The following is a 24,932-nucleotide window of genomic DNA, read 5'->3' as shown; positions in this document are numbered from 1 at the left end:
CAGATTTATTTTTGTTACAAAATGTTACCTTTACAGATTTCTAGCTCTGCACACTGTAGAAAAATCTAGAAATACAGTTTTGTATATCGTAATAATATTAGTAGTTGCCAGAGAGCTCTACAAAGTAGAGAAAAATCTGTAAATTTGAAAACTATAAACATAAATTTAAATTTCTCAAAAAAGAAATTAAAAAATCTCAAAAGTCGCTACTTTTGGCTGAGGGACGTAGTGAGGTCTCCGCTACCTCACTACGTCCCTCTAAAAGTCGCCACAGTTGGGAACACTGGTGAGCAGACATCTAGGGTCTAAGTAAGGCAAAATGTAATCGCCAAACCGCACTGTAGAAAGGTAGAAAAATTTAAATTTAATAATTTCTTGTGAACAGCAGTTTGGGCCCCCCTTCCAAGTGGGCCCTGTGCGGGTGCACCTGTTGCACCTGCCTAGTTACGGCTCTGCCTACTGTACTCTATGTTTGATGTTGACATGCAGTTTTTAGACTGCAAGGCTGTAGTTTCCCAGAGGGTCTAAAAGAAAACCTGAGTGCAGCAAACACCAATAATTGAGCCACCAATTGAGTACCGCCACAAATAGGTAAGTATAGAAGTTAGTGCCAAGTGGATGTTAGTAGGAAGACTTATATCTACTTAATACTAATAAACTGAACATGAGCACGAATCTTAATACTATTAACAGCTAGACAGACAGTGTAAAAGCAAATGAGCACAATGAGCACAAACTAGACAAGATGAATGGATTGACAGAAAACAAACAAGCAAGACCCCAAATTCTTTTTTTTAAACATTAACTTACTAACTAAACTAACCTACCATAACCTAACCAGATGACTAAAGCTAACAACCCTAATTTAATTTAACCTAACCAGAAACAAAGCTAAGAGTCCCTAATCTAACTTACAACTAGAACTAACTTAAACTAACCGAATTTAGACTGAAAAGAAAACAGAAAAAAGAGATTTGAAATACAAAGTTGAAAGGTAGCTATATACCGATAGTTGAAATAAAGCAAGGGAAAGCTAATTGTCATTCATGTCCCCAGAGTGAGTGCTCTCAAGAGCACTCACTCTGGGGACATGAATGGCAATTATGAAAGCAAGTAGATCTGGATATGAAAGCAAGTAGATGATGGAACATTGTGCATGCATGAATTAGTGAATTGGTGCAGGTTGCAAGGCCAGTTGTACCCTTCAAGAATAGCAGTTCTCATTAAACTATCTATAATGTGATTGTACCTATTGCAGCAAAAAACTAAGTGAAGTGGTGTTTGGGTCTTCCTGAATACCACAATCGCATTGTGAATTGTCCCCAAGATTAAATCTATGCAAGTATTGCTTAAAGTTGCCATGTATAAAGTTATTTATCAACACAGAAAAATATGTTCCTAATTTGAACTCGTCAGCATAAATTATTTAATTAATAAACTGTTAATAAATAGCAGTTCTGCCAACATTAGAGAAAATTTTTCTAATTAATGTTGCTTTTTAAATTAAGTATAGGTAAATAAAAGTCTTTATTTTCCTATATTTTAACTGTTATAATTTTCTACTATTTTATGTACTATTATAGTTTGAATTTTAACAAGTAAATTATTGATTTAATATCTCTTTCTTTTATTTTCATAAAGGCCATCATCTAGCTGTGTTACATTTTTAAAACAAAAAGGTCCGGTAACCTGTGTATCTTGGCATCCTGATGGTTCTTTTCTTGTCTCGTCGTCCGCTGCTGATAGCAAACTGCATGTATGAAAAAATATTCAAATATATCTAGCCTTAATTTTTTAAATTTTATTAAATTTTATATTGTTAAATGATAGAAATAGCATCTACTGGAAGATGGAATTAAGCAGCAATGCTTCTTGTTCAGTTTCTGTTACATAATAGTTCCAACATTGCAAAAAGTTATACTCTGTTGAAGTGTAATTAGAATAACCAAAATAATGATTTTTACTAACTGTGAAGAACACATTAAGAAATATATATAGAAAATACAGGGTTTTCTAAAATGATTGCTACCATTTCAAATTACTGTAATTATGTTAATTATTACTCGAAAAGTATGTGATATACAGCAATCAATAGAGTAACTGTCCAAGTTTCATCTCCCATCTGCATTCAAATGTCTTGTTGTCTACTACCTCTAAGAGGTGCTGTAAATGAAAATGGCAATTCCACAACAGAGAAGGGATTTTGTGTTTTGCGATTCTAAATTGTTTTGTGTTCTTCTGGAATTGTTGATGTCACCAAAGAACATTTGTCTTACATGGTGAATCACTTTGAAAGTGTCTGAAAAATTTGTGTTTTACAATGATAAATGATTCCAACTTTGTAACTGCATACTATTCATACTACATACTATTTATTCTTCAATTATTTCCAAAATGTTTTTTAAAAAGTTATTTAAATATATAATTATTTTTGTTTTTAATCTAAACTATAAAATTTTATATTAGTAAAATATATGTACAGTACAATATCATTAATCCAACCATTTGCTAATTCAACACATCTAGTAATCAGATACTAGTCAATTCTTGATTATTAGCAGCACTGTTGCAAGCTTTCCACCAGTTCAAACTCCAGTTTTCACTAAATTTAAACATTTTCCCATTAAATGTGGCATGATATTGAGCCTGAGCTTGAACACTTGAGCTTGTGCACGATATTAAAGATTGTTAATTTGTCTTAGGCTGCTTGCAAAAGGTGTAGTGTCTCATAACATAACACTGTATAAATATAAAAATCAATTATTCAATATTTTCCACCAAAAATACTATACCTTTCACTAAATTTAGTAGAAATCCACCCACTTGGCAACATTGATTACCAGTGATGGTAATAAAGTTGGATGACAAATGACAGAAGACAACTAAAAATTATTTTTAAATGATTGATGATTAATTTGAAAACTCTAAAATACAGTAAAATATTGTTTTCTTTTCATATTTTCTTGCTATTCTTTATATGTTTTTTATTAATACAATGTACTAATATCATGCAAATAAATAAATTTTTCTTTCTGAAAGATTAAACCATTGAATTCACCTTACTTTCAATAATCCAGCATTCTCCATAATCTGACACTGGTCCCATTGTGTTTGATTACTGAGATTATAGTGTGTGTATATACAATACAGAGATGCCAACCTGTACAGAATTTTTGTAGTTTCTACTAGGGCTGGAAAGTTTGCATTCTTTTTCTACTAACTCCAACACCAATAACAATATAATACATGATAGATAAATATATTATCTATCATGAAATGGTAGATAATATATTTATATATATTATCTACCATTTCATTGCTGATATTAATTCGTTAGTCTAATTTGCTATTTAGCAATACACTGGTTGCCTAATAATAATTAAAGGATTGTGGCTATCAGTTTTTACTTAATTCTAAGGACAACAATTTACAATGCTCCATATATAACCCTGCCAAATTTCAAAAGTTTAGATTCATCCAGTCCTGCTGAGATATAATGCAAAATAGGTGACAACAAACACACAAAATTAATCTATTCTATATATTATATATTTAAATATAATATATATATATATAATTATATATATATTAACAAAGGAGAGAGAGACAAACATCCAGACAGACGAATGGCAGTGGAAATGTNTTTTTTGTCACAAAAGAAAAAAAATAGAAATGGCAGCATGAGGAATTGGTGAATCATCACAAAATTTTTGATAAGTGAGTGAACCCTTTGGATGAGTTAGCAAAGTTTTTTAGTAATAATATAATTTTATAATTTGTTTGATAATTTGAATATACTAGAACTTATTTTAGAATAAAGATGGTTTATGAATGTCTTAAAGTTAGTGATGACATCGTATCAAAAGCAGCGGTGGATGGAGGCATTGTTCCTCCTTTCATCATGACCCCTCCAATCATGATGGGATCATGATTGTTCCCCCCTCCAATCATGACATGTGATTCTGCACTACTGATGGACATTTTCTCAGTTGGTCTCTTTGTATATATATAATATACTCTTGTTAATCCAGTTTTTAATAATTTGGCCTCTCAATAATCCAACATACTCCAGCGTAATCACCTATGCACTTTGTTTTTATGAAAGTGTTAGTCATGTCAAGCATCCTGTTTTCCTGTTTAGTCTGGTTTCATTTCTGTCTGTAGTATTGTATGTTGATGTACCATATTATTTTTCTCAAATGCCTTAATAAAGAATCAGTATTGAAGAGTGACAGGTCATATTGTTCATTGCTTTTCTAGGCAGACTTTAAGCCTATAAACACTTAGTAGTCAGGTGCACTCACGCTTCTGTGCAAGAAATTAGATGCATTAATTCATGATATAAATTTTTCATTGTGATAAAATTATGAAGATAAATTTTTTGAATGTAAATTCATGTTTTATTATAAATATTTATGATAATAGGTATGGAATGTAGCCATGGAAACTAAAACTTATGTTCAACGAATGGGTGGTGGAGGTGTTACACTTTTAAAGTGGTCTATGGATGGTAAAAGACTGTTTACAGCAACTCCATCTTCATTATTTAGGTAAATAATAATTATTTATTTACATTGTTATAAACATTTTAATCAGAAGGTATACTGTAACTGAATATCATTGAAAGACATTTTTGTCAGTGATTATACCATATGAAATGATAAACATGTAAGATTTAAATACAGTATTGTATATAAGATGAAATTAGATCTTCATTATGTATATTTCAATTGTATATAAGATGAAATTAGAAATTAATATACAGAGTGTTTTAGCTCACCTGTATCACATGTTTTTCTTGAAAACCATTTGTTATAGAAGGTTGGGAAAAATTTTTTTATAGTTAAAACACATATAAAGAATTGATCAGTTACTACAGTGTACACAATATAAAATTTATACTGTACTGTCTTAAACTTAACTTTTCTGTTGAGTCATTGTGTTATCATTATCAGGTGATGGATCAATATACTTCGAAAACACATCACTATATAAAGAATGTGTTATCACAATGTAGAATGTGATAAAGTGACTTTTTAAAAATTCAGTTATAAAACATAAGACTAGTGAAACCTTGCATCTTTTTTCTTCTAACACACCAGCCATGCAACTTATTTTCCAGGGGAAAATAAGTTGCATGACTGGTGTGTTAGAAGCCTGAGGAGAGATTAAGAAAATTTCATCCAAAATGCTTTGCTGTTTATAAAGGAAAAGAATAAAATAGCTTTATTTTTTATGAAAAATCTCAGTCTCTGATTTAATATGGGTATTGGAAGAAAAAAGACATGAGGTCTTACTAGTCTTATGTTTTATAACTGAAGTTTTAATTAAATTTTATTTGCTCCATCAAACATCTTTTTTAATTGGTTTTTATTAATTTTTTAAAATGTTTTTTAAATAAAGCAACTTTTTGTTTAAATGTATGTTTGAGATCTGGAAAAATTGTTTTATTCTTTTGTTTGTTTGTTTTACTTAGTGCAATAAAATGCTAAGTTCCAAATTATAGCCTTCTTTTTGTCCTGTGAGATCTTTAATAAAATTAAAATGTATTCTTCACTGAGGGATGTATTTATTCACTATTTAAAACTTGAGAAGCAAACATTTACAAAGCAGCTCAGCAAGGAAGCCAAACTTACACAATCCTTCATATTTTCAAGCCTACATGGCACACCATCTTTAGCCTTTTTTAATTGAACAAAATGTGGAATATACTCATTTTGATAGTTTTGTACTTAAATTGTCTACTAGTGACCACTAAACTGTTTGGTGGTCACAGGTGAAAAATAAAGACTGTTTTTTCTGAGTTGTTTTCTTTGCAGAACCAGTCAGTGGTATAAGTCCTAGTAGATAATTTAAGTATAAAACTATAAGAAAAGGACACAAAGGCATAAAATTTGATACTCATTTTGAGTCTGCTCTACAACTTTACAATTGGAACTGTAATTCTATCTATACAATAGGAGCTGAGATAATTTTATTTCCTCTTTTTTTGGGATAGCGAGAAATTCACTGATGCAATGAATAAATTTCTCACTATCCCAAATCAATGAATAGCCCATGATTGATAACATAGGAAAGCAAGCAACATTTACATGATTTCTTTGTACTTAAATGTATGTATTTTAACATTGTTAAAACATTTACATGAGTTATTTTTGTTTTTTCTGAGCCATCAGCCTGGGTTGCTTTTTAGGAGACACCCTGTATACATATAGATTACATATATATCAATTATCTACATATTTCTTTATATAAACATATATATTATATGTATTCATATAAAGATATATATATATATATATTCATTATTTATAAATTTACATTTCTGTAAAATTTTGTTTAAATAAAACATCACATTTTTTACCAATATATCTGTAAATGCTTTGAATTAAAAGTTTTATCATCCGTTATATGTTTAAAAATATATTTATCTAGGTATATATTTATTTAATTTTCTGAAATATTTTGTATTTTCATTTATTATTAGAGTTTGGGAAACAACACAGAACTGGACTTGTGAGAAATGGACTAATTTGGTTGGGCATTGTAAAGCAGCTTGTTGGAGTCCAGATGGAAGTATTTTATTATTTGCTACCCTAGATGAACCTGTAATATATTTTTTGAATTTTCCTTCATCAAAATCACTTGAAAAATATGATGATTTAAGTTCAAAATCTGCCATTCCTGTCATTGATTTAACACAAATTTTAGTTAATACTGGTAATGATGAAATCAGGTAATTTAATTTTTTGTTTGATTTTTATATTTTAATAAGAGATATTTTTAAATAAAATTATTTTTACATTTTATGTATTTGTATATACTGTATTGGGATATAGCCACAAAAGTCAGTGTTTCTTTCACTAATGCTCTTCCATTTCTTGCTCTCTGCCAGCCTCCACTGCCACTCTTACTGCTTGAGACTTATTTAAAAGTAAACAGTGTTAAATAAGTCTCAAGCAGATGACCACTGGATGAAACAGAAAACAGGCACATCAGACTCAAATATTAGGCTAAATCCCATCAGCCATGTTGGTTACCCACATACAAAGATTTCTGGCCACATCCCTGATATATATAAAAATATTGTATTAATTTAATAAAACAAAATAAATTTACAGTAGAGCATCGATTATCCAACTCAATTGGGGACTGGGGTTGGTTGGATAATTGAAAAGTCAGATAACTGAAAAGTATGAAAAAATCCATTATTAGTGTAGTATATTATTATATCTCATGTAATTAGTATAGGAAGAAAGCAATGACAAACCACTTCCTCAACTCTTGCCAAGAAAACTACATGGACAAGGAATTTCATAATAGAGATATAGTGTTGGAGGATGAGAACTTCAGGTTCGAAAGCACTCTAACTTCTACTGGGGATGAACAAGGAACTTCACTGACTAAGATTGAACATAAAGGCATGATTAAATCAAAGCTGAAAGGGAGTTTAATCATTGATGCAGTCAAACACGAAAAGAAAGTTCCAAGTTTCTTCAAACAACATATTTGCAACATGGAATGTGAGAAGCATGTATGCTGGAAAACTAGACATAATTAAAAGTGAAATGACAAGAATAGGGATAGAAGTGTTAGGAGTCAGTGAGCTTAAATGGATAGGAATGGGACACTTTGATTCAAATGACTTTAGGATCTTCTATTCTGGACATGATAACTTAAGAAAAAATGGAGTGGCTCTAATTGTAAAAAAGAATTTAGTAAATTTTATTTTGGGTTATAAACCAGTTAGTGACAGAATCATAGTCTTGAGGATGCAGGGAAAACCAGTCAATCTGTCAATCATTCAAGTTTATGCTCCTACTACAGAAGCGACAGAAGAAGAAATTGAAGGGTTTTATGAAAAGCTTCAAGAAACAGTTAATAATTTACCAAAAAAAGATGCACTCTTTATTCTTGGTGACTGGAATGCAAAAGTAGGAAAAGAAGAGACTCCAGGACATGTTGGAAGATATGGTCTTGGGAAAAGAAATGATGCTGGGATACGACTAGTGGAATTCTGCATTTCAAATAACCTCTTTATTGCAAATACATATTTCCAATTACATAAACGAAGACTATATACATGGACATCACCAGATGGAAATTATAAAAATCAGATTGATTATATAATAGGTAGCAAGAGATGGAGGAATGCAATCAAATCAGCATGTACCAGACCGGGTGCTGACTGTGGGACTGATCATGAACTCCTTATATCAAAAATATCATTCCATTTGAAAGCTAAGAAAAAAGGAAGGGAAATAATGGGATGTTATGCTACAGATATCACCCCATCTTACATCTCAGAAATAAAAGAAGGTCTCAAAACAATTAATACATCAGGAAAGGAACCTGATGAAGTATGGGAGTCTTTAAAAAACACTATTAAACATACTGCTGATAAATGCATAGGAAAGAAGAAGAAGGAAAATAAGAAATCGCCTTGGCTGTCACACAAATCTTTAGAAATTGCAAACACTCGGAGACAAATGAAAATTATAGGAGATCGTCAAACAATTAAAAAATTAACTGCAGAGTTCCAAAGACAGGCTAGGAAGGATAAAGAAGAATATTTTAATAATAAATGCAAAGAAATTGAATTAAATAATGCGAAAGGACGTACAAGGGATCTCTTCAAAACAATTAAAGAGGTCGTTGGAAAATTTACCCCTAGGCTTGGTATTTTAAAGAACACACATGGAAAAGATCTAATGGAAGAAAGTGAAATAAAGAGAAGATGGAAAGAATATACAGAACAGCTTTATAAAGCAGATAATAATATAGAAGAAATAATTGAAGGAAGACATTTTACTTTGGAACCATCAATTTTGAAGGAAGAAGTGGAATGGGCAATCAACCAAATTTCAATTGGGAAAGCAGCAGGAACTGACGGAATTCCAGTGGAACTGCTCAAAGCAGCTGGAGAGGAAGGAATTAGAATACTAACAAAGCTATGCCAACAAATATGGGAAAAGAAGGTTTGGCCAAAGGAGTGGAAGCAATCCATTTTTATACCAATCCCAAAAAATGGCAATGCAAGAGAATGTTCCAACTATAGAACAATCGCACTAATTCCCCATGCAAGTAAGATTCTGTTAAAAATAATACAGAAGAGAATTGAGCCATATTTAGAAAGAGAATTGCCACTGGAACAGGCTGGATTTAGAAAGGGAAGAGGAACTCGCGATCAAATTAGCAACATCAGATGGATTCTAGAAAAGGCAAAAGAGTACCAGAAGGACGCCTTCTTTTGTTTTATAGACTATAGTAAAGCCTTCGATTGTGTGGATCACTCCAAGTTATGGAAAGTACTCAGGAGCATGGGAATTCCTGAACACCTTATATCTTTATTGATGAGTCTTTACAATGAACAAGAAGCAAAAGTAAGAACTCTATACGGAGAAACTGAATGCTTTAAAATTGAGAAAGGGGTGCGACAAGGCTGCATTTTGTCTCCATATCTGTTTAACTTATATACTGAATATATCATGAGAATGGTTACTACAAATGAAGAGTCCATTGGTATCAAGATTGGAGGCGAAACTATTAATAATATAAGATATGCAGATGATACCACCCTTTTGACAGAAAGCAAAGCAGATTTAGAAAAACTTATCATAAGGGTAAAAGAAGAAAGTGCTAAATTTGGTTTGAAGCTAAATGTAAAGAAAACTAAAGTAATGTCAACTAAAGAGTTAAAAGATTTCATTGTGGATGGTGAAAGAATTGAAGTGGTAGAAAGTTACATACTTTTGGGCTCAAAGATAGAAAGGAATGGAAGTTGTGAAGGAGAAATCAGGAGGAGAATTAATCTTGGCAGAACAGCCATGGCAAATCTCACCAAGATAATGAAAGATAAAGACATTTCCATTCATACTAAGAAAAGAATTGTAGAAGCAATGGTTTTCCCTGTAACATTATATGGCTGTGAAAGCTGGACTCTAAGGAAAAAGGAAAGAAAAATGATAGATGCATTCGAATTATGGGTATGGAGAAGATTACTTAGAGTTCCATGGACAGAAAAGAAAACAAATATCTCAATTTTAGAAAAAATTAAGCCAAGCTTCTCCTTAGAGTCAAGAATCTTAAAACAAAAATTGACCTACTTTGGACATGTGATGCGTAAAGAAGTTTCCCTAGAGAAGGCTATTATGCTGGGAAAAGTGGAAGGTAGAAGGAAGAGGGGAAGGCAACGGATAAGATGGATAGAAGAAATAGAAAATGTCACAGAAATGAAGCTGGAGGAGCTACGAGAGACAACAAGGGAAAGATCAAGATGGAGAAGACTTGTCCATGAAGTCACCAGGAGTTGACGATGACTCGATGGAACTTAACAACAAAATTAACCTACTTCGCGTTGAATTTTCCTCCATGTTAAACCTATCAAATTTATTTTAAAAATAATAATCGTCGCTATTGTATCGTTAAAAATTAGAAAATTAAGCTTTGTTTAAATACTGGTTCCCTTTCATGGTCGATCCAGTGTTGCCAGCTAAAACACACAAAAATAATATTAAAGTAGCCAAGACATAGCCAAATATTGTAGTGCTACATCACTAGCGGACATTTGAATTTGCCGACTAGAACGCGGTCGGTTAACCGAGGTGACGGTTAATCGGGGGTCGGATAATCAATGCTCTACTGTAATTACAAGTGTCCAAAAAGTTACTCTGCAGTGAGAAATCAGACATTCTGGTTCTGGGCTACAGGTTTTGGAAGACTTCTTTCCCAATTGCATAATCTCCCATGAAATCTGCCCCGCTAGGTCTCTCTCCAGACTTCTCCATTTTAGCATTTGAGGCTTCTGGGGACAATTCCAGTTTGCTATAGGAGAAACTGCAATGTTCTATGCAGTTTCTCCTGCACTGCAGTAAACAAAATAGTGATTCCTCAGCAGGGAAGGCATTTTGTGTCCTGCAGTTTGCAAAGTCAGAATCATTTATCATTGTGTAACATGAATAATCTGCAGGAGCTGTAGAATATGGCTGCTATGGGAGGAATGACAACAGATATGCTGTAAAGACAACAGATATACAAAAGAGGAATTTGAGTATTGGTTAGATGTGTACTGTATGACACAAAGTGCGTGTGTTGAGAAATTGTAATGGGTAAATGAAACTTGGACAGTTTTCCAATGTTTTAATGTACACTACATTCTTAGATAATACAATAATTTGAAATAGTAGCATTTTTTTTGGAAGACTTTGTGTGTGCATGCGTGTGCGTGTGTGTGTGTATGTATGTATAAATATACATGCCAAACTAATTTTGATTGTGAAAATTATATTAAAAATTTTAATTATTCCAACTTCCAATATTTGCTTACAATTTTTTTGTAATAGGATTGGAGGTCGCATTCAAAATATGATATGGGACAAGACAGGTGAAAGGCTAGCTGTTTCTTTCAAAGGTAAATACTACATATTAAATATACTTTATATAATATGCCCATTTTTCTTTATTAATTATACATTTCAGATAATTCTGAACTGATTGCAATATTCAGAACAAAAGTTAAGCCAATATTGGAAATTCATCCACTGTAAGTACAATGGAAAACTTATTTTTATTGTTATTTAAAACAGTTACATGTAAATTGTATTCATAGTTTCAAACAAGCATTTTTTCAAAAAAGAATTTTATAAACTTTTAAAATTTAAATTCAAAATTAATTTAAATAAAACTTGATGATATGAACAAATCTGATGAAATTTTTTTCCCTATGACTTAACAGTGATATTTTTTTCTGCTGTCAATTGAAGCTTAAAATGAAGAATGAGATGCTATTGCTTATTGGATATGATATTACAGTCAGTTCTTGATAAGGTGATCTCGTTTGTTCTAAATGAAAAGTTCACCTTATGAAATAATTCACATTATCAAAGAATAAAAAAAATTTCTTTACTTATTTAATTATAGTTTGATACTTCTCAATAAGCTCTAAATGATTAGCATTTAGTTCAATTTCATCCAATTTATTAATGGAAAACATTAGTTTTATTACATTAATAATATATCATAGATGCACAACACATTTAATAGCTTCTGAACCAGTAACTAATGGAATACATTCTGACTCAGTAACAAGATCATCATCATTATCACTACTATCACAGTCATCATATTTTTAACAAAGTCTTCAATTGTTAATTCTTTAGAGCTGTGGTTCTTAACCTGTGGTCCATGGACCACTGATGGTCCCTGAAAGCACCCGAAGTGGTCCGTGAAGTTATCCCAAAATTATTAAATAAATGATGACGAGTTGATGACAATGCGCGGTATGACAAGGTTAGAGCCAATAACGGACTGGGCTGGGGTATGGTGTGTGGTCAGGAAATATGAAATTGGAAGGCACTAGCAATAAATTTGCATTTTAAGATAAAATCAGTGCGTTTATCGCTAAAATCGACCTATGGATCAGCAAAGTCGAAAGAGAGAATTTTTCTGCGTTTGATACATTGAACCCAATTATTGATTGACAGTGTGCCGAGATTAAAGGACAAATACAAAAGAACATTACATTCCATTTGCAAAGCTTGAAAAATGAATTTAATCACTATTTCCTGACTGCAAGGACAAAGGTATTCGGAAACTGATTTGCAGTTCTTTCATAGTCAACATTTCTGAGGTGCTGGATGAAATACAAGAAGAGTTAATTGAAATGCAACATGATAGTAACTGCAAGGATACATTCGAGACAGGAATTAACCTTAAAGATTTTTGGAGCCAAAAAGCTATTGCTTTCCCTAAAATTCGAGAAATTGCTTTACAGTACCTAACTTTATTTTCAACCACATATTTATGTGAGCAAGGATTCTCAGTGCTTTTGATTATTAAAAATAAACATCGAAATCAGTTGGATGCCAGTGCCGACATGCGTTTGCTTTGAGTAGCACTGAACCAAGAATTCAGCAGTTGGTAAACAGTATGCAGTCACAAAAATTGCACTAAAATAATATAATTAATGTAACACTTTCGCAAATAATATAATATTCTTGGTTCCGAATAATTTTCAATGTGTTTAATTTATAGAACAACCGTATAAGAACCTATATTACTGCCAAACAGCTCGTAGTTCATGGCAAGACAAAAATTTTGATAAATGGTCTCTCATCACTAAAAGGTTAAGAACCACTGCTTTAGAGAAAGATAAATTACTTTCAATGCAGTCATCCAAAGTGATTTTAGAAAGTTCTAATTGTTTTTTCAATTTTTTATAATAAACTTAAAATGTCTTCATAAAAGATCATCAAAAAGCTTTGATTTTTAAAAAAATTAACAATAGCTTCATGCTTAGTTAAGAGAGAGTGGTCTGGTAAATTTCACAGTTTGAAATTGTTTTGAAACTATCAATGCCAAATTTAGAAGTTTGGCTTATCAGAACATTATATTATTCCATCTGTCCTGCAAGAACAGTTTATCTTATTGAATATTTTATGTAATAGGTTACCTTATAAAAGTAAAAGTATCTCCCATTGTAACAGGCAATTGCTGTATTACAAATAAAGTGTAATTTGGATTGAATTGAATATTTCTAACATTAAAGGTATAGCAAATGGCAAATATTATTGAAACTAGTTCATTTTATTGAGAACTGATTATAATATTTGTAGATTTCTGATATTTTAATTGTTTGTATATTTATGTAAATTTTGAGTGCATTGGATAGTTTCTGGACATGGTATACTAAACTGTGCTTGAAAAATCACATTTTATAGTTAAACAATTTTGAACCAGTGAGAAAGGAGGCTGGAGGTACAAGGCAACTACACTAGCGAATAGCATACTGTTTTGAAAACATGCTGTTTTTTCAAAATTGATGTGATCCTTCAGTGCCGCAATTTGAAGCAATCAGGCTTGAAAATACCCTGCTGACTGAGAATGATTGTTCCACACCACAAATTAATGAAAGCAATTATTCTTTATTCAAGAAAATTACAAGCAATGTCTTGTGAGAATAATGTCCATCCCCGTATAACAAATATATAACAATCCCCACTAAAATACAACAAGCATAAAAAATGATATACAAATGATAAGAAATAAATCATATAAAAATACAAAATTATCCATGAAAGTATAAAATTTTTTTACAATGTGATTTAAAGCTAAAAAAATTGAGATATAGTTTATCTTCTATTGTATTGGCAGAATTGTGATAATGGGGAAAAAAACAATTTTATTGTAACAATAAGGTGACAGCAAGAAATATAAATACACGAAAGCTGACGTGTGTTGATGGAAGGTATATGAATGTTAAAATGATGGGGAGAAAGTAGACTCTTAAAATATTTGTAATTAAAAATATAGTCAAAATAGTCAGATGCATTTGTGAGATCCGGATGCATGTTTTTTCATAAAATTTTAACAGAAATTCAAGTTATAAAACATTCATGTTGAAGGGGACCATTGATGCAATGAGCCCTTCCCCCTCTCATTGACATGAGAAAGTTTGAAATAATGGTATAACAACTGATTATTCATGTGTGAGAAGGTTGACATTTAAATGAGTTCACGGGGAGAATTTATGAACAATTGAAGGAAAGAGTAAACTATCTGCTCGAGGTAAACTAATTTTTACCACTCTAGCCATCCACTCTAGCTAGTGATGACACATTCAGAGTGCCATCACTACAGATAAACGATCACCTGATCGAATTCCCACACTTGATGGGGATGTATGTGATGGCTGAGCACCCGATCTTTGGGTTAATCAGTACCTATCTTTGACTAGTGCAAGTGATTCCCAGATCGTCTCCCTGGCTTCCCAGATATTCACCTGAAGGGTCTCTCTCCTGATCTTTGACATTGAACCCTCAACCCTGATCCATGAGTGTCCCAATGACTTTGTATAACTGGATCTAGAAACATCAAGTTGGAATGATACGAGGTACCGTACATTGGGGTAAACATTCTCTCTCAATTAGAAGTAGATAGAGTGGGAATGATTTCCTTCAAACCTTGCGAGAGCTGTGCTTATGCTTAGCCAGCAGTTGTATGTTTCATAGTAGTTGTATATTGTAATCTAGGTTTTAGATACATATTAAAGTTATTATTCAGTTAACATGTCAACTTGTCTTTCTCAGAGTAGCAGACACTCTTTCACCTCATCTGTGACCTCTCCACTCGATTTATAGCCTCCTATTCAAAACAGTCCTATTGGTCTAGTGAAGACTGCTCAAGCGTCACATCCTGTGACGCTTCACTAGACCATTGCTGAGCAAAGGGGGTGCAAATCGGTAAATCAACCCCCGGCTTCTTACATGTTTAAGCCAAAATGGGACTATATGACTTTAGGAGAGTTAGTAAATGGTAAATGCGATAGCTTGTTAAGAAGAATGAAAATCTTACCATTTTCATTTCTGGACCATTTTCATTGTTGAATTTAATTAAAAGGGAGTGTGAGGCAGATGCCCAAACTGGCAATGCATAATCTATAATTGACCGGAGGCTGGCGTGAATTATTTTTGTTTTAATGGTAACATTTATTTACAAAAGCAGGGAGTGTCCATGGGCTCACCTCTCTCAGTTATGTTAGCTGAATGAGTCATGAAGATCATAGAATTTAGAAGTTTTACATCCTCATTTACCATATGATCAATATCCTCTTTATTTGTGATATGTTGATGATGTACTTCTGACATTGGAGGTTTCCAATGAAGAGGTGCTAAGCTTTATTCAATCATTGTCTTGTCATTTTTTCCAATTATTGCATTTACTGAGGAGGAGAAGTATGCAAGGGTTGTTTTTATTTTAATTTGCCTGTAACTGATCCCTAGTGGTCTTTTTCTCCTGTGTTTTGTAAATTTGATAACTGCCTTATATCATCCCTTCTACAGCTTTCCAACCCCTCCGGTACAAAAATTCAGTCATTACCGCCCTCATATTCAAGGCTTCTTTTTATACTCTTTCACCCAATTGCTTGTGGACAAGGAGCTTTCCCTCATTAAATTAGTGGTCTACAGGGCTGGATATTCCCCAGCCAAGTTTATCCATCTTGCTCAACAGGGTCAAAAGCATGTTGTCTCCATAATTCATGTTACATCTTAAGAAGGAATTGGGTTTTGTGATATTGCTTCCTGTATCTGGATCCACTCTTGTGTATTTGCTGAGTTTCAAAAAACATGATTATATTATGATTATTGATTATTGACCATGATTATTGCCACTAGCACCCCAGCCCACATTGTGCAGGAATCTTTGCAATGGTAGAGACATTGTCACAGTTCTTGAAAAATCTGGGGTTTATGTTGTACCCTTACAAAATTCACTAACTGGATCGAAGCTTTTGTCTATTGGGGAAACTACCAGACTGATTTGCCTTCATCTTGCAAAGCATCATGAGGATGTGGTGATTAATAGATAACAGAGCTGGCTAAAAAGTAATAGTGGGTAAGTTTTGATTCACTTAAGTTGCACACTTTGTTTCTAAGATGTGGGAATTGAAGAATACTATTTATCTGGGAGTCTCTTTTTATTGCATCAATATCACTGTAACTCCCCAAGATTGACCTCCCAGAGTTGTAAACAGCACTATTTAAGCTTCTAAAATTTTATCTTGTGTATTTTGTGATAAAAAGCATCTCGTTTCATTAATAGCACTTATATTTTTTAATTTACTTTTGTATTTCTTTGGTTCAGCATAATTTTATTGGATTTATTTCATTATGTACCCTGGTTCTTCAAAATTTTGTAATGTTATATATTTCAATTACATTCCATACTTGTGTGCAAGGAACAACTTTGAAAAATGTTTTATGTTTACTGTTAGTGTTTCAATTTTCGAAACAGAATTCTGTTCTTTGTGTGAATTCTGCTGCCTGAAAAAGGAAGTTACTTGTATATACTGTTGAAAGTACTCATTTAAATTAATTTTTTTCTGTAATACTGGTAACAGTTGTATTGTTAATTCTGTAAACATCATTCCATATGTAACAACTTGATGATGGGCTTTAAAAAGGGCTGAAAACATTGGTTAGAATTTAATTAAGGATTGTTGGAATTATTAAAGTGTGTGCTGATTTTTAAAGTTATTGGACATGCTTATGTTAAAATTTATTCTAAATAGTTGTGTTCTGTTAACCTTAAATTGTTACTTTCTAACATATTAATAAATTAAATTTATTAAATAATAAATTTTATTACTAAATAATAGTATTAATAAATTACTTGAATAAATTTTTATAGTGGTTTTGTACGTGGTTTGCCAACTGAATCTGTGCAATTAATGACTTTCCATGATCATTTTTATCAAGGTGCTCTCTTAACAGTTGTATGTATTAGAATTATTTAAATTTATTTTATAGAATAATCAGTAATGAAATCTTTTATTTAGCTTATTAAATACAATTATTTCTAATTTAAATGTATGTTTATGTACTGCTGATGCATGAAAAGTAATTTTTTTCTAAATTTAGAAAATAAACTGTAATTTATAGGTATATTTTCACATTTAACATTTTATATGCCTGTAACTATATACACACATACACTGAAGAGCAATTGAATTAAGGATACCTGTCTAGTAGCATGTAGCACCACCTTTTGCCTTGATGACAGCTGCGATTTGTCTTGGCATGGACTCCACAAGACACTGGAAGCAATGGGAAGCCATACATTTCCACGAGTCCTGAATAATTTCTCACAAATCACAAAGATTATATGGAAGGTTGTCGGAGCCTCAAACATCTCTCTCAATTGCATCCCAGATCTGCTTGATTCGATTGAGGTCAGGTGACCATGATGGCCAGGAAAGCATGTGCAGGTCTGTGGAATGTTCATCCAACCATTCTAATAACATTCAGAAGTGATGGCACGGTGCATTGTCTTGTTGAAAGATAATCTCTGTAGTGGGCTGTCAAGAATGAACAAACATGAGCAGATGGTCATCAAGGATATCCTAGTAATGTTCATCTGTCAGTGACTCTGTCACACATACCAGGGGTCCCATTTCAGTTCATGTGAACAGTCTCCACACAAGAATGCCACCTCTGCCAGCTTGAAGAGTCCTCTGCTAGAAGGAAGGATCCATCACTTCATGTGGTTTATGGCGTACACGTACTCTGCCATCAGCATGTACCAAAGTGAATCTCGACTCATCACTCCAGGCAACATTTTTCCACATCTCAACGGCCCATTGGCGATGTTCCCATGCCCATGCTAATCACTGCGCCCTGTTTTGTGTGGTCAGCAGGGAAACTTTCATAGGACAATGACTCCTGTACCCCATTGAGAGGAGATGCTTTTGTATGGTGTGGCAGCTTACACCTTGCTGTGCACGAGTGTTAAATCAATAGGTGATCTGTTGCACTGCAGCCTGTCTATCCACTGTTACAATGTAGGCTAGCCACTGATGACCTCGCTCATCCACAAACTGTTGTCTGCAGCAGTTGACCCTGGCAGCAATGGTTTTACCGGAATCAACGTACTCATGGTAGACCCTTGACACAGTGGTGCGTGAAAATCCCAGTGTTTCCACTACTTCTGAAATGGAGTGAACCGTTTGTTTGGCTCTGACGATTTGTCCATGATTAAATGCACTTAGATCTTTACTCTTACCCATTTTGCTTCTGACTATTATTGATATCGTTAGCAGCACTCCTTATCTTGTCAAACTGCTGCTTACCTCATCTGCAAATCACTTTTATGTTTACACACAACTCAAAATTTGCATAACGCCAGCTATTCCTAATTCAATTGCTCTTCAGTGTATAACAGGATGTTCTAGATAGAAAAAAGAGACTATTTTAAGCAAAAGTCCAAGAATCTGGTTATTCCTCATATCTAGATGGCCTGAGGTTTCAATTAATTTGGAACCTCTGGCCATCTAGAATATGAGGATTAACCAGAATTAAATTGGAGTTTTACTGTATTTATAGAATTGCATTCTAATATGTTAAACATCTTTTTATGAATAATGCATTGTTAGATCTATAAATTATCATATGTAACTGTATATGGGTTGTGTATCTGCAACAGTATCTATCAACATGTATCTACTTCAGTAGTCAGTCACAGAGGTGGGTGGCTTCTGCAGAAAAATGTACTTGGTTACATTTTCATTTTTTAGAATCTTTCTTCCCACCAGTGGATCTGTTCTATCAGTCTCATATAATTGCAATTAAGATGACCCCAGAAGTTCCATTGCCATCCGTTTGATTTTTGACTTCTCAAGCTCAGTATTAAGTTCACTGAATGTTTACATGATGCTTGCTCATCTTTGTAGATGCTATGTCTAAATTTGAAATCACAGTGACTTATATCTCTAAAATCCTGTTGGCTGCATCAAATGTTGTAACACCACAATTATTAAGTTTGTAAATGAAGGTTTAAACATGGTTAAAATACAAGATGCTAGCTTTATTTTACCTTTGAAATCATTTGAGATATATACCCTGATAAGTTGGACTAGACACAACTCATTTTCCAAAGAATCTTCCTGTTGAAAACAAAGTCCCTTTTTTTCCTCTCTAGAGATGCTCTGTTCAGTCCTAACAGAGACTTTTAGGATAAACCTATCATTGAGATTTAATCTCTTATGATATATAATATATTACAATAAAAGATTATACAACACATTTATATATATATATATAAAATGGTACTTTGACTAATGAGTTTTTAAGATATGAGCCATCTCTCAGCCAATTTTTTGCTGAGTTCAGAACCAAAATTCAGATTATGAGCCAGCTTCAGATATCCCACTGCTAGTTGGTGCAGTGAACACCACAGTAAACCATAGATTAAGAAAAAGATGGGAAAACTGCCTTAAGGTATGTAGCATACCAATGTTTGAGGCAGTGCCACTAGTGAGAAGGGAGAGAAGTGTACACGACACTTTTGCACCTGTGCAGAAACTGAGCGAAATTATAGTGCTTTTCTTTCAATGGATGTTTGAATGAATAAACAGTAATTATCAAGTTAATATTGTTGCCTATGCCCGAATTTGGCAAGTAATTTTGATGAACTGAAGATAAACACGTAGCGCACAACTTTATTTAAAACTTCCAAAGTTTTTATATTTTTAAATACTGTACTGTACATATGCACAGTATTATATTATGCTTACTACTGTATATGATTTTCTAAATGTTTTTAAGCTGTATTGTATGTTTTACATACAATACATTTATTTTTATATTCAATAAAACATATACTGTATACTATATATTCATCCATATGTGTATATATTATTAGGCTTAGCTCTGTTATTGATAGACATTGCAAATTTGATATAAGGAAACAGATTTTTAGTAAAAATCATTGTTTTTATAGGTAATTGTAGTTGTTTTTGCTTATTAGTTTTTAAGAGTAATTTTCTGGATTATTTATACTAAAAATCCCTAAAAATCTCTTCTGGATATTTATCCTGAAAAAAAAAAATGGAATAAAGATAATAGAGTAACTATCGCATGCAATACAATATGCAAGTCATATTAAAACAAAAGTATTCTACTAAACAGTATTGTGATGACAAACTTAATGGTTATAACCATTTTTCAGAAAAGCGAAGCCTGACAAAATGCAGTTTCTTAGTACAGTATTGTTTGAACAAAGTAGCACTTTACAGTGTTGTGGAAATTTTTCCATGTTTAACCATTTGTCATTTTCATTACTCTTTCAATGGTGGCTAGCTTATAGAAAATTGTGATCGAATGATGTAGGCATTAGTTCATTTCCATGTTGTGTGCAGTGCTAATGTGTCTCATTTCTCGAGTTTTCTATCTTTTTTTTCTTAATCTATGCAGTGATACCACAAAATCCACAAAACTTTTGCAAGACTTCGTTTTTCCAACCATGGGTCTGAAGAAAGTGAATGTGAAGAGCAGTGTTGAGAAATGGATGATGGGCATTGAATTAAAGAAAAAAATTATCGAAAAACATGACCAAGGTGAGCATATAGTCAACTTGGCAAAGTAGTACAAGTGTAGAACTTCTACAATCTCCACCATACAGAAGCAGGAGTCAATAAAGGCTATAATGCCAGCCAAGGACATTAAAATAATTTCTAACAGTGGACATCTTTCTATGAAAGTGTGGAGAAGTTACTGATGGTGTGGTTGACGGAGAAGCAGCTTGCAGGAGATACCACAATGGATGCTATAATCTGTGAGAAGGCATAAGCTATTTAAGCTGATGCCCAGCACTTTGACAGATGAGGCATACGGTGAGCTGTTTAAAGTCAGTCGGGGATGGTTTGAAAATTTTAAAAAGAGGACCAGCATTCACTCCGTTGCTAGGCATGGTGAGGCAGTGAGCATGGATATGAAGGTTAGTTTAGGATTACCTCAAAACTTTTGTTGGAATTATAGCAGCCGAATGATATATGTCCCAGCAAGTCTTCAAGGTAGGACTCTTCTGGAAGAAGATGCCAAGGAGAACTTATATAATGGCAGAGAAGAGAATGCCAGGCTACAAACCCATGAAGGATAGGCTAACCCTCACACTGTGCAAAAATGCAAGCAGTGACTGCAAGATTAAGCCACTGCTTGTTTATTATTTGGAAAACTCTAGAGCCTTTAAATCACATAAGATTCTGAAAGAAAAACTGCAGGTTATGTGGAGGACAAACCTGAGGGTGTGGGTCACTAGGCAGTTCTTTGTGAAGTGGATGAATTTGTTCTTTGATCCTGACATTAAGAAATATCTCCAGGAAAATAATCTACTCCCTCATCCTGGACAATGCACCTGCTCATCCATCTAATCTGGAAGATGACATCTTTGAAGAGTTCGAGTTTATAAAGGTTCTCTACCTTCCACCCAACACCACCCTTATCCTGCAGCCCATGGATCAGCAGACGATTTCTAATTTCAAGAAGCTTTTCACTAAGCACCTGTTCTGCCACTACTTTTAGGTGATGGAGAGCACAAACCTCACGCTTTGAGAGTTCTGGAAGGACCACTATAACATTATGATATGCCTCAGAATTATCGATATGGCCTGGCAGGGTGTACAAAGAGGACCTTGACCTCTGTGTAGAAGCTGTAGCCAGAGGTTGTGTCTGAAACAGACTTTGAAAGACTCAAACCTGAAGCAGCAGTGGTGGAGGAGATTGTATCCCTCAGCAAATCCATGAGCCTGGCCCTGGATGAAGACGACATCAACGAGCTCATCAAGGAAGCATTGAAGAACTGACAACGGAGGAGCTAAAGGTGTTACATATGCAGCAGCACACAGAGGTTTTTCAGGAAATAGGTGATGCAGGGGAGGGTATCGCTACAAGTGAGATAAAGGAAATGTTGGGAATGTGGGAGAAACTTTCAGACTTTATTCAAAAGAAACATCCAGAAAAGTTTGCAATTGGGCATGCGACTGTTATTTAATGACACTTGCCTAACTCATTTCAGAAACATTCTGACATTTATTTTTGTTTATGCAGTGGATAGTAAACAAACAAACGTAAAGAATTTTATAAAATAATTTAATTTTTTAATAAATAACAGAGTAAAATTATTTTGTCTATGAATTAACTTTAATTGTATATATTTTGAAGTTTGATATAAAACAAACTTTTTTGTACTTATAATATTATTATTTATGTATGTGAAACTTGCATAATTTATTTTTGTATTTTCAGTGTTGGAGTAGTGGAAGAATTGTCAATATACCATTTTTCTTTGTATCTGTTGATTTAGACTTAGTAAACAAAGTTCCAGAATATGAGAAAAATCTTTCAACAAATGAAATTGGTTTAATGCAAAGAAAACATACAATTTACTCTTCTTCTTCATTAGAAAATGAGTAAGTTTTATTTATTTATTTTTATTATAAACAGTTGTGAATATGTAAAATATTTACTCAATTAAGTGAAAGGATTTATAGTTATAGTTATTAATAGGAACAAATCATTAAGTTTTTTTAATTGATTATTGTTAACAAATGAGTTTTCAATTTTTAAAGAATGTGTTACAGTGATACCTTGGTTTTCGTTGATAATCCATCTGAAACAATAGGTGAAATCCGAAACCGACAAAAACCAAGACAGTTATTTCCATATAAATCAATGTAAATCCAGTTAATTCATTCTAGACACTCCAAAATGCATACCAAAAACACATTTTATAGAGAATAAATAGTGTGTTTAATACTGAAAATGATAAGAAATTAATATAAAATGAATATAAAAGACTAATGTAAAGAATAAATGAACATTTAACATGACATTCGAATGGCTGCTGGCTGTGGAAACTTTCATTGGTCCCATGATGAAGTTAAAAGGGAAGGAAACAATGGAATTGTTTGGCTTTTTTTAAACTCTCTCTGCCCTGTGGGCACTAAGAGGGCCTCTTTTAGCAAGTGTGTTATGGGTTCTGTCAGGTCCAGAATGGGGCAGCAGCTGGGGGGTGAGTGATGGGGCCTGACATATCCGGATGGACCACTCAAAAAATTCCTGGGGATTTTTTGACCCATGTGCATTAGATCCCAGGTCCCCTAGAGCAGTCAGCTGTCATAGAGGAGTTGTTTGACTTAATGCGAGGGGAGGTACACAATCAATCAATTTATTTATTCGTACCAAATAAGTTGTACATGCCCAGGTCCCGCTGTAGGCATTACCAGGGAGGAAGAACATCAAAATTAGCAGTAGTATACAAGATAAATACATCGAAACTGAAAGACATTATACATAGGATTTTTTTTTTTACAATCGAGAGGGCAAGCTTAACAACAAAAGAGAAAAACAAATTGAATTAAGGAACGCGACATATCTTGTCACGTGTAGAACATACAGGGAGGACAAACAGACATGTTTACTGTAACATTAAAATACAGATAAATTAATTTTATTGAGACAATCTTAACACGTGTAGGAGTGAACAATACACATGTGAGAAACAAGCAAATGGAAATGTCCAAGTACAAGAAGAGTTAAATGTTAATAATCTTGTGCGTGACAAAGTTGATTTGTCTTGCCAGTTTCCTGAAGGCGTAGAACATCTCTTTAGTGCACCAGATATCCGAAGGGTGACAGGGTCACATAACACCAAGTTCTTGTATGAGGAGTTGCAGTTCGAGACGATCACGGTCTAAGATGACACAATCAAATAGAGAATGTAAGGCACCGTCTTCTGTGTCACAAATTGGGCACTGCTCAGAAGATCTGTTTGTGAAACGAGCAAGATAGCTCATGTATTTTCCATGGTTACTAAAGATTTGCGATGTACAGTAGTCTGGAGTATGCCAATTTATTTTTAAAAATTGTCTAAGATCTGGGATAAACTTGTAGGTGATATGTTCAGAGTTATAATTCCAAGTGTTTTTTCAAAGTTCTATTGTGTCATTCCAGAGAAGGTGGCGTAACGATCGCTGGCTGATCTTGTTGTAGGTGATCTGTAAAGAACCGTTCAAGGCTGCATCCTCAGCCAGGGAGTCTGCACTCTCGTTTCCAGTGTCTCCCTGGTGAGCCCTTATCCATGTGATGGTAAAGGTGCATTCAGAAGGTTGTGTTGCGTTTTTAATGTATTCAGCCAGAGGATGTAACTTGTTGCTCTGCAGCAGATCTAGAGCTGACCGAGAATCAGTATGTATGTGCACATGAATATTACTGTGGATGTGATTAATTAATTAATTAATTAATGTAGTCAATGGCCATCCCTATAGCATATAGCTCGGCTTGAAACACGGTGCACCTGCTGTCAAGTCTGTACATTTGGTGGTGGACCTCAATATTATTTATATAAGCGACAAAACTAGTGTTGTAACGAATAGTATATTCGGCCTCAGGCCGAATACCGAATATCCGGCCAGGAGCGTGGTCGAATAGCCGAATATTCAGCCAAACTATTCGGCTCGATTAACGCACGTACGAAAATTGGCGCGCAAACCGCATTATGGCAAGGATCCTGCTCTCTATTGGCCCGCTGTCACTACGCTTCGCCAATCGCGTTAATTCTTGGCAGTTGTAGCGGACAGACAAGAGTGTCATGGAAGTATG

General features: G+C 33.6%; 1 protein-coding gene across 1 annotated transcript in view; it reads left to right on the top strand.

Moving 5' to 3' along the window:
* Positions 1-24,932, top strand: part of LOC111624455 (aladin-like) — a 54,598-nt gene that overhangs the window by 26,043 nt on the left and 3,623 nt on the right. The window contains 7 exon segments of the mRNA XM_023367290.1: positions 1,642-1,756; positions 4,426-4,550; positions 6,488-6,736; positions 11,343-11,410; positions 11,479-11,542; positions 17,188-17,272; positions 22,578-22,741. Coding sequence (XP_023223058.1) covers positions 1,642-1,756; positions 4,426-4,550; positions 6,488-6,736; positions 11,343-11,410; positions 11,479-11,542; positions 17,188-17,272; positions 22,578-22,741 — 870 coding nt within the window.

Source organism: Centruroides sculpturatus, unplaced genomic scaffold, assembly GCF_000671375.1.
Source record: "Centruroides sculpturatus isolate CEXI.00-Female unplaced genomic scaffold, Cexi_2.0 scaffold373, whole genome shotgun sequence".
NCBI classification, from domain to species: Eukaryota; Metazoa; Arthropoda; class Arachnida; order Scorpiones; family Buthidae; genus Centruroides; species Centruroides sculpturatus.
The sequence above is the reverse complement of the archived record's forward strand: the minus strand, read 5'-3'. Positions and strand labels throughout refer to the sequence as shown.